We start from the raw sequence: 21,058 nt of genomic DNA, 5'->3' as shown, positions 1-21,058 counted from the left end.
CACTGGGTATTACAGTCCACCACTCCACTACCGCACACCTATCTCCTCTTCCAGGACTGTGTGTATGCTCAGGACCACAACTTGTAGCAACATGAAGACAGCTGTAGCTGCTGCTGCTGCGGGGGCTTTCCAGGAACAAAACTTGGTCAGCAGCCGACACTATACAGCTGGATTAAGGGGCCAGCCAAACACAATCGAGAATGGCTATACATGCATAGCCAGTATGCCATCCTGTGATGATGTTAGTTTAAACAAAGCCAAGGCAACCACAGGCAAATTAATGGACTGTATTATATTAAGTGGTATTTTAATTACATTATAGTGTATGTCGTTTTAATTTTTGTATTGTGTTTAACTAGTCCTATGTCTAAAGCATTATACACATATGTGCCTTTGCTAACTCAGTATTTAGGCAATTAATGAAGTCTACTTTGTGATTTATTAACTGGTTTTATTAATCCTGTGAACTGTTTTAAATAAATCATTTTTTTGGGCAATGAAAAAAATCTTAAGCAAAGTGTTTGTGTTTTAGAACATACAAGGGACTATCAATGGCACAACAAAAGTTCTAAAACACATTTTTGTATGAGTATTAATTGGTTTAAAGATATGAGGAGAATTATATGAAGAGATCTACTATAAAAACTGAAAGTATGCAAAAGAGTATAACTTATCATTTAGTTGTTATAACAGCTAAAATAAAAAATAAATAATAGCAATATCGTTTTCTCTCTCACTAATTCACAGGGTTGGGAGCATGCATGATCTTATATACGCTGACAATTAGATTAAAGGTTGGGAACACCCAGATTGCCAGTTTATCATAGTGTTACATATAGACAACAACTCACACCTATAGACAATTTTTACTCCCAAGGGTAGTGGTCTGGAAACACAGGAAGTATTACAAACTCCACGGAGCAACTCCGTGAAACCCAAGACCTTCTCACTGTGGGGTAGCAGTAATAAACACCAACACAATGTTAGAATTGTATCCCTGTGATGAGCAGATGTCCATAAATTTGCACTAAAACGGATTTCAAAAGCAGATGGAGCTCAACACGCTCAAGACTGTGGAGATGACAGTGGACTTCAGGAAGAACCGCCTGCCCCCCTCCCCATCACAAATCCACAAAAACACACTGCCTACCGTGGACTCATTCAGGTTCCTAGGGTCCACATTCTCACAGGACCTGAATTGGGCCCCCTTACACTGTCCACAAAAAGGCCCAGCAGAGGTTGTACTTCTTGAGACAGCTCAGGAAGTTCAAACTGCCCCAGGAGCTGTTCTATACTTCTATACTGCCATCATCCAGCCTGACCTCTGCTTTTCCATCACTGTGTGGTTTTGGTTCAGCCACCAAACAGGACAGACACAGACTGCAGCGGGTGGTCTGGTCAGACTGAACTCCCTTCCATTGAGCATCTGTACCAGGCCAGAGTCAGAAAACGGGCAGCAAGCATCACTGCTGACCCCACACACCCCACACACAAACTGTTCAACACACAAACTCCCTTCCTCTGGCAGGATTCACAGAGCTATACTCACCAGAACCACCAGACACAGAGTCAGTAATTTTTTATTTATCCTATTTTATTTTACTATTTCTATGCTAATAACTTATGTAAATAGGTGTTAACAATTAATGTTCGGTTTAAAAGATGGAGTCAGACCGGAGGCATTTCCATGTTTTTCTTGTGCAGACCTGGAGAATAAAACCGATTCAGATTCTGATTCTAAAAGTCCAACTGGGGATATTTTGTGTGTTAACATTTTTAGTGGGAGACGGTGCAGCTCAGTGTGTGCTGGGATGGAAGACCACCAGCTGAGTGGTTATTGTTTGCCTATCTAATGTACTCTGTTAAAGCAGGTGCCATGTCAGTGCCTTCTTTATGTGGTCGGCAAGTGACTTAGCAGAGCCTTTCATGTGGTACATACTGTATCTCCTTACACGGAGGTCTGGAGCTCCTGAGCTGATGCCATTCAGAGCCTTACCTAACCCCCTGAATTTTGTGAGCCTTTTCCATAATGAAGAATAGGCCGGTCAGCTGCTGTCCTCTCAGCACACAGAGAGGCAAAGTGTCATACTCCTCCAAAGGCACGTGGCTGTGATTCTTTGTGGGTGCAATGTGATGCACTTCCAAACTCAAAGGAAGTGCTAACATGGCATAATAATAATAATAATAATAATAATAATAATAATAATAATAATAATAACAATAATAATAATAATAATAATAATAATAATAATAATAATAATAATAATAATAATAATAATAATAATAATAATAATAATAATAATAATTATTATATATTATTATTATTATTATTATTATTATTATTTTTACTGTAAATCAAAAGCACCTTATGACTTCTCAGGTCACAGGTAACATATATGACATATCAAATTAGTTATAAAAGCAAGGCTTTTATAAAGCTATTTAGATTTAGGACTGAAAAAATTTAGTTATTTTGTTAGGGAATTATGAAGTTACACACCACAAGAGTGCAAAAAACAAAGCAAACAACATCTGTATTATTGTATACAATAACAAAGGCTAATGTAAACTGGTTATCATACAGACCAAACACCAAAGCCTTCTATTGAATAAAGAAGAGATTTAAGTAAGTTTTAACAAACATGTATGCAGGCATTTATAGTAAATTTCATATTTAATTTGTGCAGCCAGAACGCCAGTGGCTGCACAAATTAAATATGAATGGAAAAAGAAGAATATTAAAAATAATACATGACTTCATCGTTATGTTTGTGTACTTCACAATCCATTGAACGTTGAAGTTGTTTACATGTTTTGGTGGATCGGGAAGTTAAAAAAGAAGAAGACGAATGTCCTCCGCAGCCCGTAGGAGGACCAATAAAAGTTCAAATAACGACACATGCGCACTGGATATAAACATGATGCGATGGAGGTAAGTAATAATAGTAAAAATTAAATTAAAGCTCCAAAGGTTTGTCGGAGTGAGCTTTCTGTACTGTAAGCGCGATTGCGTGTCAGTGTGAGCGCTCGCTCTCATTTTTGTCTAATAAGGGATCTTTGCCGCATGTTTGGCCCGGTAAAGTTTGCTTTTTTCGCTGCGACATTAGTTCGGAGAAGCTCCGTGTGTGTGCTGGAAGTGCGCTGAACGTTTGTGCTTTGGATAATTTCCGACTTTGTAGGTAGGAACACGTTTACGAACAGGAACAATATCAGAACTGTTACCTGTGTGTGACATGTATGTGTATGCTGTTAGCTGCGTTATGCTAACTCGTTGGGCTTAGCTTGGTTCGGTGTTGTTTGCTAATTTATTCGTGGTTGCGCTTGTTTCAGTCACAGAACACAAACACGAGAATGCAACATAAATGTACGAAAAGCGGCTCTTGCGTGGAGCCTCGTGTTATTAGTTTGCTTTCTGTCTAGCTGCACGGGCTCTTGCTGTGAGCACACCTGTGCTAATTAACAGTGTGGTCCAGAACAAACACGTCAGCGTTGCTTTTTTTAAAAACAGCCCTTTTCGAAATGCATTAGGTTGACACACGTAGAGATCTTAATTCTTAGCCTAGAAACACAATATCAGCAAAGTATCCAAAACTTTAGACGGTCATAGTAGTAATGATTATTATGCACCAAACAATGCCATTATAACAGGGAAAACGGTGACAAGGATGTTGATACTGTTGATCATAACAGCAATAAATAGTGAATGGTAGGGATACATGACGCATGCAGGAGGTTTCTATTTACTGCTGTATTATTGTAATTGCTAACTTGCAACATGTAAACCCTGCTCCTATGTAAACCATAGCATTATGAATTATGCGCTTATCTTCTGTATGTTTTGTCTTAGAGGTTTTACACTCATACCAGTTGATATTTTTATTTCACTGGCTTTTAAGCAGACAAAGATTTATTTGCTTTTGCACTATTACTCTGTATTTTACAATGTGTTTACTCTTTGTGTTTACTCTCTATATTTAATTAGTACATGGTTGCAGATATGGTTCTCACTGCACTGTTAACTACTTATATATAAAGCACTTTAGTAATTTTTATTTATATATATAATATAATATAATATAATATAATATAATATAATATAATATAATATAATATAATATAATATAATATAATAGTCCAGCACATTTCATGACAGGGATTTGCTTGTTCTTTCATGGCTCATCTTCTCCCATAACCTGTTTTCTAACCGTGTGACTGTCATTTGTTGTCTGTTTCAGCAAGAGGACCCTTCTCTCTCCCACCGCATGCATAGTATCCGGAGCATAAACCAGGACCCTGCTGGACTTCATGATGACCCTGTCCAGCCTCTCAGTGATGCTGCTGCATTGTCAAAACATCAAAGAATAGGTACGTATGCATGTATGTGATGCTGGACTGCTGGTTATAGTCTGTAGTGGATTCCTAATTCTCCTTCCTGATGGTAGCAGACTAAACAAGCTGTGGCAAGGGTAGTGAGATCTCCTGCAATACAGATCGCTTTGAACATTGTCCTATGTATGCTGCTATAGGTTTGATAGACACCTTGATACACAGAGCTTTGCTTAACCATCCTTTTAGGTTACCACTCAAATTGACCCGTTTGAAAACTTAAAACCTTTTGAAAATCGTATGTTTTTGGTATATAAACTTCTTTTGTTTGTTTATTAAGGGCAATGAAATAAAACAGATTTATGTCACACATGTGAAACCTTCCCCTACATGTTTATATTACTGTACTGGAAAATTTTTGCCTTTGTGCTATTTCTTATCCAACACAGTCGTCATGTGCTGGTTAGGTGCAATACTGAACTGAACATTCTCGCACAAACAACTAATCTCTTGCGCCCTGTCGTACATCAATTCTAAACATCTGATGTTCCATTTGACTGACTAGTAATTTATGATATATGTTTGTCTTTTACACCCGGACTCTGACTCCCCACCAGACCCAAGGCTGTTAAAGCGAATGCATCTTGTCTTGGAAGCTCGGTGTTCCTTCCTTTGGATAACAAGACATGATGATGCAGAAGTGAGAAAGCAAATATTCTCACTCACAGCGAGATAAAGTGGCACGAACAATTCCATTGCTGCAGAGAGACATTCCACCAGAGCCAGAGAAAGGGGTTAAAAGGCAGAAGCAACTTGCGGATCGTGGGCTCTTTGCATCACACCTTCGTGGTGTGTGCACTGATCTCCCCAGCTGGTTTTTGGTTTGTTGATGTGCACGATCAACATCCATGCTTTTTGTTTGCTTTCCCCATTATTTTTTATTTTCTTTATTATTTCAATAAATCGCACAAAAGGACAACTCTCTCATCTGCTTCTTTATGGGAAATTTCCACCACAATTACATAGATGCTGTTCGGGGTCATGACTTTGTGATTTCTCTTGTGCATTTTTTTTTTCCTAAATTCTGCCTGTCTGCAGATGACTCCATTCCTGGACCGGGACGTTCCAACCTGTTCTCCTCTTCCAACCCCCCCACCTCTCCACTCACCGCAACTGGCCATGGCAGATGATTATTCAACAGGAGTCTTGTTCTGATTGCGGTCCCTTCCATTAAACAGCTACAACTGCAGCTTTGTGCTCCTACTGTGATCCTTCCTGTAGATTTGCTTTTGAGAACATTTGTCGTAATTTTGTTAACCTATTACTGTAAGGGACCAAAGAGTGTGTGGATAAATCATTCAACTTTTGGTCAGACATTAAGGTCAATACTAATGAGAGAGTTCAGTTCACTTTAAAGCTTTTTCTTGATGGTTTGCACATCTGTTCTAGTGCAGTGCATTTATTATGTTAAAAGCTACATGTCTGAAAATTCAGGAGAGGTTGATGGTTGCAAAAAACACACAATCTACTGCTCCGAAGCAATCGCTTATGTTTGTCATTTTTTATATTATCAAAGCATACAGCTAATTTATGATACTGTCATTGTCACTTTATTTGAGCGCTATGACATGCATGTGAATACATACTAAGAGATTCATAGTGATACTTATGAAAACGGTGAAGAAGAAATTCAAGCCATGGCTTCAGGTAGGTCCACTCAAGTCCCTGTGCCCTTTGCTGTCACCTGCTGCTGTCCAGAACGGTTGACATCTGGCCCAGTTACCACGAGGGAACTTGCAGGTAACTTCACCGGGGCGAAAGTTAAATAAGAATAAGAAAACCTTTAATAGTCCTGCAGTTGGGAAATTACTTCTCACAACAGCAGTACAGATAAGCGAGAGTACAGCTACAGACCAGTTTGTGTTGGCACAGTACAAAGCAGTACAGTTGAGTGAGTATGAGGTCATTGCAGGGTTATTGCACAGTAATGGTATAAAGATTTGTACCGGTAACAATATACATGATCGTTCACAGATTTACACAATATTGTGCAGAGCAGGTTACATAAACCACTGATACAGTACTGATTGTACAGTCTGACAGCAGCAGGTAGGAAGGATCTACGATATCTCTCCTTCACACAGCGAGGGTGGATCAGTCTGCTGCTGAAGCTGCTCTCCAGAGCAGACAGTGAGTCTTCCAGTGGGTCAGAGTCCTGGTCCATGATGGATGTCAGTTTAGCCAGGACCCTTCTTCTCACACACCTCCTGCACCGTGTCCAGAGTGCAGCCCAGGACAGAGCTGGACTTGATCCTGTCCAGTCTCTTCCTGTCCCTCACTGTGATGCTGCTGCCTCCAGCAGACCACACCGTACAGGATGGCCGATGCATTTTCATTCTTTATTGAACTATTGCACATTTGGCTAAGGTGAAGACTTTATAGGAACATACATTAAATTATTTTAAGAGTTCTTCTTGCAAGCAAGTCCAAATAACTGAATGCCCGATTAAATCCTGTACTTATTTACAGGCAATATAATTCATGTGTCTGCTGCTCAGATTACACTGTGCAGGTAAAGAGACACAAAATAACAGCAACCTCTTGGTGCACTTCCTTTGTAGAAAGCAAGCACAACTTACTCTTCACAAACCCCACAAAGCACTGCTCATTGATGGTCATTCCCACACACATCCCCTAACTCGCCGTGTACCACACAAAACAGAAGAATAGGAGTGACCCCTAATGATGAACCAATTTTTTGATGAGGCTCTTCTTGTTGACATTAGAGACTAATCTTTGCGTTTACTTACCAAATTTTTATATTTTAATGTATTTTTAATCACTGAATGCTCTAAAATAAAAATAAAAATTATAAACTCATATTTAAGCATGCATGTGCTAATATAAGCATGTTCTTAAAACTTTTAGCTTTATTTTATTATCTTGTTTTATTATCTACAGCACTTGGTGAATATGTTTCTTACATAGCCAAGGAAGGGGCTATTTTCAGTTCTATTTTACTGTTTACACATTGTCAGTGAGTATCAGTCATCTACTACTTTTGACTGTTCCAAGTCATCAGTGATTGGCTCAAGTCACTTTGAATGTATTGGTGGTGGGAAAACATGGGTGGGGAAAAATTTGCATAGACCAAACGAGACGCGTCTCGTGACGCGTCTTGACCCAACAAGACGCGTCTCGTGACGCGTCTCGAAAACAACCAAGACGCGTCTCGTGACGCGTCACAACCTGACATGACGCGTCACAACATGACAAAACGCGTTACGAGACGCGTCTCAACCTGACAAAACGCGTTTTAAAAACGCCGTTCTTTTGACCCTCTTGGCTTGCCATAATTTAGTGCCCGTTCAAGTCGCGGCGCATCTGACGAGCTCGCGTGAGTCCAAAGCACAACAAACCCGTTTTCCCGAGCGCAGTCAACCAAGTGTCGCCGCCACCGGCTCGGTTCCTGACCTGCCAGCCGCCTCTCCCGGACGTTCCTCCACAGCAGGTCCCAAGCCTTGGACGTGGAGTCCCGCAGCTGCTCGCTGATCGACCGCCGCAGCTGCAGCTTGGCGGACTTTCGCTGGGCTGTCATTGCGGCGGCGTCGCGCGCATACTTCCCGGCGTGGAGCCCCCGACGTCCGCGGACGTGTCTCTCTCGAGCCGGCGGCTCGCCGCGTCCGGCTGCCGCAGTGGTCGTCACCGCTTCGTCCGGGTCGGTGCGTCACCCTCCTGCAGCAGCGGATGCGCGGCACTGAGGACCCGCAGACTGGAGCGATGCGGCGCTGCTCATCGAGCCCGCGCTCGACTCATCTCGCGTGCGCCGAGAACGTGCGGATGTGTTTCGACATAACTTCTGCATGTGAGGCTGAACCTCTGACAAAGCGAGCCAGATGTGAGAGGCGGTCCCCCCCCCCTCTCTCTACCTCTCTCTCTCCTTTACGCACACACTTACACGTTCCCCTTGACCCAAACCCACCCACTGATCCAAACAAGGATCTCTTTCAATCCCCTTGATACACGCTGATAACACGCACACACAACGTGGAACGCTGTTGTGCTGTCGGGAAACGCTCCCTCAGCTCCGCTGACCTTAAACACGCAGATTCATTAGGATTCATTAGTGCCTGACATGAGAAATGATAACGAATAGTATTACTGTCTAAAGTACGTTGTGCGGTTGCAGGTTCTGGTTAATCTGTAGGAAATCTGTAGGAAAAGTGAAATAAGGACTCCAAGTGTTTCATTCTGATTCCTCATTCTGTGAAAGTGAAAGCGCACGATCATCGTCCGCGTTATCTGGTTGTGACTCCCTCCGAGTCAGATGCGGGCCTTTCGCCCTCAGCTCTGACCTGCGTCCCTTTCATCCCAGGAGTTCCACACTGACGACCTCAACAGCGTTGAGCTGACGTCCGGTCCATCTGGGCACCGGGTGTCACGTGACGGCCTGACGTATATGCGGTCAGGAGCAATCACAACACGTGATACCTGCAGCTGGACCGGTTCAGCGTTGGAGCCGGTGGAGGTGAAGGCGACTAATGCGGTGACTTATCGGCCCGGTCGTGTCACGACCCGGTGTCCAGCCGAGGAGAGGGTGGGTGATTTATACCTGAGATTCCTGGTTGGCAGCAGCAATAGTGGTGAAAGCGAAAATGGCTGAGAGGGAAGGGATGACGAGCAACAATTAGCTGAAGGACGCAGAACTCGGGGTCTACACAGAACCACGCGTGAATACACCCACTTGCCTGAAAACCTGGCAACCCCACCTCTCGCGTGTGGGCTGCAGGATTAAGGGGTTTTAGCGCGTTATCGCAGCCAGCTCCGACCGCAGCACAGCTGGCTCCTTCGCAGGACTCCGCGGACCAGGAGATTGAGTAACGCTGACGTTTCCTCTGTTTTCTTAAATTCTTCTCAACACTCGCCGCAGATATATGGGTCTGGGGAGAACGCCGGGGGAGGAGTGGATCAACAGCTGCGAGGAGCCCGTAAAGGGTTGATGCGATGGCAAAATATCAGCGTCAATATTTTAACTTCACACAGCAGCAGTAAAGTGTAAACGTCCTCGTAAATCTCCATTCGAGGATTTATGATTAGTGCAGCGATGAAGGCGACTGAATGGAGCTGCCCTCCCAGCGTCACCCGACAGTGGCTTCACACACATGACGGCCGAGAGCTCTGGTGCTCCACTAATAGTTCTTCATAAAAGTCATATTATGCATAGAAATGTCCGAAAGTGTCTGTGGAGGCTGAGACGTGGATGCTGAGCTGGTTTTTGAGGTTAACCTCTGCCCTGGACTGAAAGAGAGAGAGAGAGAGGGAGAGAGAGAAAAGGGGGGAGGGGAGAGAGCGACCCGAAGAGGGCGAGACCGATGACGGGATCGAATGTATTGACGTGAGGGGGCGAGAGAGAGAGGGCGGGCGCGGGGGAGAGAGAAGAGGGACGAGAGAGATGCCCGCGAGAGGGGAGAAGAGACGCCAGCGGGAGACGAGAAGGGGGCGGTCGGGCGGAGGAGACGGGAGATGCAGCAGAAGCGGGATGAGAAGAGAAGCGAGCACAGGGAGAGAGAGACCGAGAGAAAAAAGGGGGGGAGAAGAAGAGAGAGAGAGAGAGGGACGGGAGAGAGAGCAGGTGGAGCAGAGAGAGGGGGATGGCGAGCCGACCCGAGCAGAGATGGCCGTGCAGCAGCAGCAGAGGGACGAGAGGAGAAAGGGTGGAGACGGAGGAGAGGGAAGAGGTCCACGGATCCAGATGAGGAGAAGAACCGGGAGAGCAGAGAGAGGAAGGAGAGAGGAACGCAGGCCGGACGAGATTAGACCACGAGGGGGAGAGAGGCGGATGAGACGAGGGCCCGGAACGACCGAGGCGAGAAGGAGACCGGGCAGAGACGGAGAAAGGGGGCGCGAGAAGGGCAGCTGCGGGCGAGAACCGACCTAGATACGAGACCGAGACGTTGAGCAGAGAGAGAGAGATGAGTGTGGGAGAGAGGGGAAGTAGAAGAATCGAGCGGATGGAAGACGAGAGAGAGGAGGTGAAGAGAGGATGACGACCGGGGGAGAGAGAGAGAGGAGAGAGAGAGGGAGAGTAGAGCTAGACCCCCCCCACCCCCCCACCACCCCCCGGCGCCCCTCCCCCCCCACCCCCCCCCACCCCCCCCAAGGGCGGGAGCAGAGATGAGAGGGAGAGATGAGAGGGAGAGAGAGAGGGAGAGAGAGAGACGGAGGGGAGGAGAGAGCGAAGGAGACGAGAGAGCGCGAGAGAGGAGGAGAGACAGGGGGGGGGCGAGGAGAGGGAAGAGAGAGAGGGAGAAGGAGAGGGGGAGGGAAGGGGGGGCGAGAGGGAGAGAGAGGAGCGGGAGAGGAGAGAGAGAAAGGGGGGAAGAGAGAGAGAGAGGAGGGAGAGAGAGGGGAGCGGGAGGAGTGGAGAGAGAGGGGGGAGATGAGGAGGAAAGGGGAGGGTAGACGAGAGAGAGTGAGAGAAGGGAGCGAGAGAGAGGGAGAGGACGAGGAGGGGAGGAGAGAAGAGGGGGGAGAGAGAGAGGAGGAGAGGAGGGGAGATGAGGGGGAGAGAGAAGAGAGGAGCAGAGAGAGGGGGAAGAAGAGGAGAGAGGGAGGGGAAGAGAACGGTGCGAGGGAGGGACGAGAGAGGGGGGAGAGAGAGAGGAGCGAGGATGTGAGAGAGGAGAGAGGGGATAGAAGAATTGGTGAGCATGCGGAGATCTCTTTTACTCTATCCTCTCTTTCTCTCTCTTCTTCTTCCTCTTCTCCTCTTTTGATCTCTTCTCCTCTTTCGCCGTTTTCTTCCTTTTCTATTTTCTCATCCCTTTTCTCTTCGCTTTCCTTCCTTCTCTTTCTCTTGGAGAGAGGCGAGAGAGCGAGAGGAGGAGAGGGCGAGCCACCGGAGGCTCTGGTCTCGCAGCAGCAGCCAATCAAAATACAAACGGAACACATTCCGCGGCGCCAGCAGCCAATCGGACCTGCGCGTCATAGCTGCGTCCTGGACAGAACCGGGGTCTGATTCCCAGAACAAATACACAGCGGGACACGGTCTCATGCAGAGGCGAGTCTCTGTGCGTGGACCTGCGTCGGGTCGGTGAGGGTGTGTGATCGTATCACTGTGGAACATCGATAGCCGCGCGTGGAGCGGGACTGGGTCACTGGGTTCACACCAATCAATGATTCAACGCACCACGTGACCGAAGCACCTCTCTCCTCTCCCCCGTCTTTGAATGCCACGCCCCCTCCTTCCTCCTGCTCCTCTTCATCATCTCTGCCAGCGTCTCCTTCCATTTCCAGAAGCACTCAGTCATTCAGGCCGAACCGCTCGACCGGAGCCTGAAACGGACGCGTCACGGCCCGGCCGGTGCCGCACAGGGACAGAACCCCCGGTGGCTGGATGGGAAACCTGCAGGTTAAATGGAAGCGTGGAGCAGACAGCGCCGCGGGCCTCGACCCACATTCCAGGCTCCCGCTATCTGTTTTTAACACACCACCGGTCGGCTCAGGACGAATCGCGCAGCGTTTCCATTCGCGGCTGCTCAGTTCAACGCCGCGGGATCCCAACATCTGTTCTTGTGCTCACTTTACCTGCAGCCGAGGCAGAAAGAAGCAGCGGGCGAGGGGAACCGCGCTGATTTCAGCCATACTCAGTTACTGGTGCTGCCGTGAGACCCTCGGCCCCCATGGCTGCACCCGATTCTCTTGTCTCATCTGCATATATTCATTTCTGTGATGTTTTGGTCTCGTTTGCTTCCTTTTAGCTTAGTTGGGAGATGGAGACTGACCCACGTGAGCGCCACATTTGGTTTAAAGCAACAGCTCCATTTTAATATAGAGCAAATAGAACGAAAAGCTGAAGGGCTATGGTTTTTTATATTAGTTTAGATGCTGAGGGTCTGCTTTTAGAGGCCGTCACTCTTGGGCCGGGAGGGAAATCCTCAAGCAGCTGAAGCTCCATGACTGGCGCACCGCGCATTGATTTGCATTGTCTGGTGTCTGTGAAACAGCTTTTCATCCTAGGAGACACAGCGAAAACACGAGCGAAGTGTGCGATTTTACTGAGCGCGAACACCAGCGAAAAACATGTGGGTTCGGAGTCAGCGTGACACTGTCTCTGAAGAAATGTGTGTCAGGAGCCTGTAGGAGCCATAAATCAACACAAAGCTTCCAGCCAGACCTATTAAAAACATATTAGAGCCACGCATGGGAAACACGGGCCACCTCCTCCTAACGCCAAGGTTCTGATGGACTACGTGTTTAATTATATACTGGAATATTTAGCTACTCTCAGGTCCGACCCGGGTCATTTATAGCTTATTAGCACTGCTAAAATAGCAACTCTTGTCCAAAATACCTCTGGGTGTCATTTTTCCTCCCAGACCCGTCGTGGAATCATCCAGCTCCTCTGAAAACGCTGAGCTGGAGGAAGACCCCCCCCCCCCCCACCCCCCACCCCAGTGACCCGAACCCGGTTATCAGCAGCGCTTGTCATTTGAATGAGCTGCGTCCCAACGTGACGGCCCAGTATTTAGTCCTGCTCAGGTTTGAGGCTATGACATCATGGAGATGACCTTGAGGATTAAGGGCTCACAGCTCAGTCAACGCGGTGAAGCATCTACACAATATATATAAATATATATCATATACTGTATAGTATGTGAGGTTGTTAATTCTCTAGAGAAATCACTGAAGATAAATCCTTTCATCTGAGCAGGGATTAAATGTCTCCTCGATGGTTCAAGGCAGAGTTAATACTATAGATTGTGTATGTGCTGGTGATGTCAGAGGGTCCGACCTCCAGCCCACAACACAGGCACCATCAGCAATAAGCCGGGGAGGAATTCCTGTTTATCTCGCGGGGGAGGTCGAGCGTCTGCGTGAGCAGATACGTCCGCGTCACGGACCGCACGCGGCGCGAGCGCCGATGGATCAGACGGGACGTCCGAGGAGAAAATGAAGCAGGAAAAACGTCCAACACCGGCGCCAATCAAGGCGTCTCCGACTCGCGTGCACACGCGGACTCGTGCGGCGTCACCTCCGACCTCTCCGCGGCCTCCGGGGCCTCATTACCCACGCTGCACCTCTCCTCTCCTCCACAGTTATGCGACTCTCGCCAGCGCCGGTGACACCGAAACGCGGGCGTCCGAGTTCACAGACGGGGAAAAAAACACAGGAAGGTAAACAATCCGCAGCGCAGCCAATGGGAGCCTGTCGCCACGACGACGCACCTCGCTGGAGTCGCCACCGCGCCTGTGACTGTCAGTCAAACGGGACACGCGTGAGGATATTATGGACGGGGTCAGAGTCAGGCTCATTAATCACCCTCCCGGACTCTGGGAAACTCCCAGACCAAAATTTAAGACCAAAATGAGAAATGACCTTAAGGTTTCTTTCATTCGAATTCTTTTCTGGTAAATAAGACACTAATTTGTTTGAACGAATCCAAATCAAATACCTGTTATCGCACCCTAACATGCACGTGTTGTGTACGCATGAAGGCAGGACAGTGTGCATGTTTTAGCAGGAACAGTGTTTGATTACATCTGTGTGCTTGAGGTCTGACATACATGCTAGGAATCCTGTGGGAGCCGTTCCAAACAGCCTGGTTTTATCCAAAAGCGGGAATGCAAACAATTCAACACAAAGTGCACCGAATGCGCACAAAACCCACAAACACACACACACACAAACACAAACCATGCACGCACGCACACACACACACACACACGCACACACACACACACACACAAACACACACGCACACACACACACACACACACACACGCACACACACACACGCACACGCACACACACACAAACACAAACGCACCACGGCACCACACCACACACACACACACAACACCACACCACAACACACACGCACACACACACACACACACACACACACACACACACCACACACACAACCACACACACACACACACACACACACACACACACACACACACACACACACACACACACACACACACACGCACACACACACACACAGGATTATCCTACCTGCTGATCCGCTTGTCATCCATGCAGCAGCCTGACGTGAAAAACGACAGAAGAAGAAAGACTTTTACAATGAGTGCCACAAAAAAGGGGTTCAATATACAAGTAGCTACTTGGATGAAATGAGAGGAAATTAGATGTTGTACAACACAAACATGGAGTTAGTACAAATTTAATAATAACATTAATGACTCTGGCGTGTGAAAGGTGTGTGGACAGCTGTACTTTATCAGTCATGGTCAGAGTAAAATAAACCCAGTCGTCAGCATCAGTCTGACCCCTGGTCCACACACACACACACACACACACACACACACACACACACACACACACACACACACACACACACACACACTAGCCGAGCTATCAAATCATTTAACCCACTCATTAATGTAATAAATTAATTAAAGACTGTACTTGTAAATCTAATGACCAGATGTGGTTTGTTAGTGTTGGATTTTCTTTTTTGTTATTTATTTGTATGCAGTTATAAAAAGATTGAATAATTATCTAAGCTCATACTTTATTGGTGGCGTTGTCTGTGCCTAGTTTATGGATCATAATTAGGTCCTCAGCACTAATTTACACACAAGAATTCTGATATTTCAGATTAACTGAGCCAATCCTGTGTTTTTAGGATAAAATGCTAGAATATTCATGAGGTTTTTATTTATTAAGTTTTTTTCTATATATTTATTGTTTAGCAGCTTTAACATGACAAAAGGTCTTCTAGCTACTAAGTTCCTAGCGTTACTAAGCTTTAGAGGAGTTCATATCTCTGACAGATGAATCATAATGACACATCATGTCACTATTAATGGTTTGAACGTGTCATCTAGGGCCGTTCTCCTCTCTTACTTTGCTCTTTAGTGCTCCATGTGTCTGACAGTCGTACTCGTGGAGCGTGTTTGTTTCTGTTTGCCGCAGTGCTGACACAGACAACAGTGACCTTGCACGTTGGCGGAGCCGTCTCAGCCCCTGCTTTCACCTCACTCGCAGTCTAACGCGGCTGTGGGGCGCTCACCCTGACCCGTCGGGCCTGGAGATGTGCAGGGGACCAGAGCGACGAGCGGGTCAGCGGCCGGCTGCGGGTCAAAGGTCGCGAGCGGCGCCTGTCTGGGGCCCTGGAGCTCCCCTGGTCCTGAGTCAGGATGCGACTCGCCGCTCTGCCTGGAGGAGAGTCCTGAGGGGACAGAGGGAGAGTCACCGACACGTCCCCTGGAAATACAGCATTTAAACACTACGGTCCAGTCTCTTACCACAGCCCCTGTCTTCATGTCAGCAGCTCTGTCCGGTTTCCGTGAAGCAGCGCTGTTTTGATGTGTGTTCAGAATAAAATCCCCCCTTAATATAAAACCCTCCCCGTCCCCCTCGTGTCTCAGCCACAACACTGGAAAGTCCACTCCAGATTGGGCTCATGACTCAACTGCACCCGCTGCAGCGCCGCGCTCCCCCCCCCCCCCCCCGTCGCGCGCGGCCGGCGCTGATAACGTGGACGTGCTGCAACTGAAGGCGAGCGACGCGGGCCGCCAGCGTCCGTAAACAGCTTTTAGTTTGTGCAGCAGGAATCCAGTCCGCAAGTGCGCGAACAGAAAGAGTCATTTTCCCTTCGCGACAACATACAAAGCTCGTCTGTGTAGAAAATTCCCTTTCTGACCCTGTGGAGCGTTTCCATCATAGAGATGGCGTGATGCTGCTGCCCGTAGATAACAACATGAAGGACACTGTGTCCTCCAGCCACAGTCAGTTCAAACTGTACCTTCCTGGAACTATCATTCGTTTCGGCTCCTCTTCCTCTCAGATTTTTCATTTTGCGTTCTATTACATGCATTTCCATGAGAAAAAAAACCCACTGACAGTAAAAGTGACAACCGAAGCTGAAAATATCTGCCTGACAGCGCTTTTGCTGGCCAGACAGTTTAATTAAGATAATTAAATACTCTGCGTTTTATAAGAATTCCTAAAGTTCTGCGCTGTTGGAAAAGGCCAGATTCACACTTGGAAGCGCGTCGAGGCAGCTGGAGAGATGATCTTTAACGCACCTTCACGGGCTCGGAGCTTGTGATCTGCGGTTTCTGGGGACGAACGCGGCCCCAGACGGATGCCAGACGAGCCAGAACCCACCTGATTTATGAAAGGCTTTATTGGCGGAAAAACAACAGGCTTGGAGGCCGTCCAGGCTGCGATTCCTAATGAATCTGAGGCGCATTAAATGGAGAGCGAGAGACTGCAAACCTGGCAACCCGCTCCCTGAACAGGCTTCCTGTCCAACACGTGTGTGGCCGTGAATTCTGCTGGTGGGTGTGAATGAGCTTGAGCTCATTGAGTGACTTTAATAATGTTATAGCACCAGCTCTACCTTTGTGTGACATGGGATGAGTATGGAGTGTTGAAGCTTCTATAAATAAACCAAAGGCTCTTGCAGCATGTTCAACTCACCGTGCTGCGCTCCGGCTCCGGCTCCGGCTCCGGCTCAGCATCAGTCTCATCCAGCTGGGGGGAACTGGCCTCGCGGCCGTCCTGGGTCCCCTCGTCGAGCTCGTCCAACGGGTTCATCAGCAGGGTCACGGAGTCGCTTGCCGGCGCCTGGACATGCAGGTTCGAAGACGCAGCGTAAGTGCGGCTCAGGGGCAAATTCTGCTTCTAACCTTGCACCGGGGCCTGGTCTCAGGGAAATCTGGGGACCTCACGCCACACCTACTCGCGATCCTCAAACACCTACTCCACCCTTCAATGCCTCCAGGCTCCTTGTGGGTGACTATTGTGTTCTTTCAGTGTGGGGGCGTCTCCTCAATGAGGGCATATAGTACATTAACAAGACTGTGCTACGTTCAGGAGCTCCAATGTTACGCAAACGTGCCGGTTGTGTCCAGGCCCCGCGTTCTGCACATACCCCTGTCTTTCCTGTCCGCCCATTGGTCACGGGCTCTGACTGAGACACTTGTTCAATGGCCTTCCAGAAAATGAACAAACTGCTTTGTTTCTGGGCTCCGCTGCCGATCCCAGAGTCCCAGAGGCTGATAGCAGCACATAGGGGCCCTTTGAGGAGCCTGGAGTCCAAAAACAGCCCCCTCACTCATACACACACACGCACGCACACGCACAAACACGCACGTCTGTCCACTCCCGGCCCTAAACGCATCATGTTGACCGGTTCAAAAAATATCTGCAGTAACGTCTTGGCAGCGCGGCTACTTCCTGCGTGTCACAGCCCCCACATGTGTGGGTTCCTCCACACGGCGGCACAGAGGGCCGTCTGTGCACGACTCTATTTTTACCCTTACTGTGGGGGGGGGGGGGGGGGGGAAACGGGGGGCGCGGAGGCTCGTCGGGGGCGCACGGGCCTGCGAATACGAGCAAATACGAGCAAATATGAGCTGCAGCCACAGAAACACAGCGTAGCGCCCAGATAGACACACTCACTTCAGCACAGGGAGCTCGAAAGCCACATCAAATATTAATAGTACAGGTCTCTTAATGCATCACTGTACGTCTGCTTCAAGACCATTTCATTACCTGTCTGAACGGTCGGAAGTCTGCTGTGTTCTCACTATCAGTCCCTGAATAGAAACTGACCAATTAGCACATGCTGAACGTGCTGTTCCTTATATATTTTCATGTTTTTATTGTTTCCAAGAATCAAAACTACCGAACCTGGACATGACAGATAAACAGTGTTTAAATCCACCTGGTGCGTTTTGGGACAGTCTGTCATTTGGCAAAGTCTGAACCGCGATATTCCAAGAATGTGCAACCGCAACAGAGCCCCTTTGACTGAAGCCTGTCCACAACTGACTTCAAACGCCGCTCGGTCAAACCCCCGAGAAGGACTTCACGGAAGGAGCGCGGGGACGCGGCGCGCGGAGCCGGGGCCCCGTGCCGAGGTGTGAGAACGCGGTCACGCGGCCGCTCGCGCTGCAGGAGGCGTTCCAGGAGGCGGCGGTGGCCGCGGGGTCAGCAATGGCAGGAATGTCTGCAAAGGTCAAAGCGCGTGCATCCACAGCGCCGCTGCCTTCGGCGGCATTATCACCGCAACAAGCGCCGAAGGCACGATGACGGGGGAATAAAGTCACGCCTTTGTCTCCTGCACCACATACGACCAGCGGCGCGCTAAACTATTCCTACTATTGTTGAAACATCCACACGTTTCTGTGTAAAACCGGTGCAGATGCATTTTACTCTCAGGAAAAATGCATCTCGTGCAGGAGTTGGAGCGCGGCTGCCCTCTAGTGGTGTGACGCGCGCACTGCTCACAAAAACGGCCTTTTCTCATGTCACAGTAAGAAAAGGTTAATTACGATTATTATTATAATTATTGACGTTCACCTTTGTGGCCCACTTTCCCTGTGTCTGCTGCGTGTGTTGTCTTTCAAGCCTTTCCACTTCCACCCGGTAACCGTCTTTGTGTGAACGCTGTCTCCTTCCTCTCACCTGCTTCCTTCTGCCCCGCGTCGTCTCCTCCGCCTCCTCTCCACCGGTGACCTCAGGTTCGCCGTCGCTCGCGGCCCGTCGCCGCTCGGACGCAGCGTTTCTAGGCTGGGCATCCTGTCTCTTCCTCGCGCTCTTCCTGTTCCTGCTCAAGTTCCTGCGGCGACGACTGACCAGGAATTCCTTATATTGTAGCGACGCAGGAAAATAATCGTCCTCGCCGTCATCGTCCCCCTCCCTCCCCCCTTCGGCGCTGGATGAGGGGGACTCCCCGCCGCCCGAGCTCCCGGCGGCACCGATCCGCTGCTCGTCGGTGCCGTGGTCGTAATCACTGAACACTATGGCACTGGGCTTGTGTTTCACTATCCGGAGCAGATCCAGAGAACAGTCGTCTGCGGCGCCCACAGGCTCTGACACACTCTCATCCTGGGCTGGTGGAGGGGGAGACCGCGGCTCGCCGTCACAGCGGGGGGTCTCTGCGGGGCTCGCTCCCCGCACGGCTCCGCATCGTGCCTCCACCTTCAGCTCCTTCCACATTTCGACGTGACCGTTCATAGAATCTTCAGGAGCAGGTTCAGACATGGCTGCTGGGGAGTCAGATGGGGAACTGGGCCGTGCAGGTCACCCAGAGGGAAAGCCACAGCCCGGGGGTCAGTAAACCTGTTAGAAGTGTGATGATGAGTTATTGGACCCTCATGATTTACTAGACAAGCGGCCCTCGTCTGTACGCGATGCATTCAAACTAATGGGAGCAGAGAGTCTCAGAATGAGCTGCTTTAGTGTTTGGTCCAGATTTAGTGCAAACTGGAGCATTTATGTATGGAACAATGTGTTTGAAATGATGCCCAATAGATTTTTGTTGGACTGGAATATTTTCAGGTGCAGCCAACACAGCGTCCAGTGACTTCCACAAACTCACATACTACTGTATATTACACAGACAACAGTAAACGACAAACCTACAGATACGAGGCAGAATTTGCACCTGCAAACAAGAAAATAAACATGACATTTCTACGTACCAGAGGTTGTTGTAGAGGAGTTGTGTCATCCACTGTGCGAACATGTCCGGTGCGGCGGTTCTGCAGAACTGGGGGGTCACGCGCTGATCCAGCAGCAGCACTTCAGCGCATATGAGACAGCGAGGGCAAATCTGGAAAGCTACGAAACGCTGAGGGGAGGAGAGAGGGCTGAGGAATGCTTCTCCCTCCTACATTACCTCAGCCAGGACACGGGCACTTCCACCAGCAGGTGTTTGTGCTTCACGTGTGCATGTTTCTACACGGGCTGCAACTGTTATTGTCCACGGGAAAAGCTGCCACAGTAAAAAGAGGAGCACAGAGGGAACCACTCACTAAAAGCCGTCACTGTAATCATCAAACAGCTGCAGGTTCTGTAGGATTTAAAAGCCTCGGCCCGTGGTGCAGAGCCCCCCGTTTTCTGACTCACTACTGGAGAAATGACTCGAGGCAAAGCATTTCTCACTGTCTAAGCACATTCTTTGACAACACATGAGGTAACGCTTCTGAGATATTCCTGTGTGCTTTTATTTCCGCTCAAATCTGTCGAAGGACTGAGAAACTCTCCAAGTTTATCGGTGCCCTGCTCTTTGACCTTTTGCCTGTTGAGGCCTGTTTGACTCTGAGGAGAGATCTGGTCAAGGTGAAGGTCATAAATCTCTATAGGAAAAGTAAACGCACGTTCCCATAGTGGCTCTTAATGATCCAGACAGCTGTCATTATGTCAATATGTGATGCGGAAACAGTAAAAGCCAATCTAAAAACACACCACATACCAAAATAAAAAGGCTAAATGAACCTTTATGTGATGAGGAATGTGCACTCCTCTCAATACACTGTGTTACACAGCAGTGATGATGAATGCATATTCATTTTACTCCAAAAATGTATTTGAAATCAGGCAACGCCAACCTGCTGGGACTCGCTCATCCATATACAGCATTCCTTTGGTAGGGAGATGTACAGTTTACTGGGTCCAGGGAAATGAGGGAGAAGAAGGGAAACCCATGGTTAAGTCTTGACAAGCAAATACAGTAGACACACAACTAAATAACTAGAGCGTACACAAAGGACCATTTGAGAAAGTAGAGAGAGCAAAAAATAAAACATGTTGTCTCTCCCATTAGGAACAGCAGACTTAAACATTCACATGCATTTGATTAGATGAAATGAATGAATAAATAATGAAATATTTTGTATGACACAAAATGTAGACTTGTTTAGTTTATTTTTATCTTGCATGCACAACATCAAGCTGCTGGACA

At 48.1% G+C, this 21,058-nt stretch overlaps 1 protein-coding gene across 2 annotated transcripts in view; it reads right to left on the bottom strand.

The window, feature by feature from the left end:
- The window catches only part of stard13a (StAR-related lipid transfer (START) domain containing 13a), a 40,278-nt gene extending 20,357 nt beyond the window's left edge, over nt 1-19,921 (bottom strand). The window contains exons 1-5 of one of the 2 annotated variants that reach the window (XM_029173303.2): nt 19,797-19,921; nt 18,778-19,434; nt 16,786-16,932; nt 15,371-15,529; nt 14,350-14,380 (exon numbers count right to left, since the gene is read on the bottom strand). In XM_029173303.2, coding sequence (XP_029029136.2) covers nt 14,350-14,380; nt 15,371-15,529; nt 16,786-16,932; nt 18,778-19,356 — 916 coding nt within the window. In that variant the 5' untranslated portion in view covers nt 19,357-19,434; nt 19,797-19,921. Of the gene's footprint in view, nt 1-7,800; nt 8,260-14,349; nt 14,381-15,370; nt 15,530-16,785; nt 16,933-18,777; nt 19,435-19,796 lie in introns of those variants that run through there. The other variant, XM_029173305.3, reaches the window with a different exon arrangement.
- Between the last annotated feature and the right edge of the window lie 1,137 nt (nt 19,922-21,058).

Source organism: Betta splendens, chromosome 14, assembly GCF_900634795.4.
Source record: "Betta splendens chromosome 14, fBetSpl5.4, whole genome shotgun sequence".
Lineage (NCBI taxonomy): Eukaryota > Metazoa > Chordata > Actinopteri > Anabantiformes > Osphronemidae > Betta > Betta splendens.
This window is presented reverse-complemented; position numbering and strand designations above follow the sequence as displayed.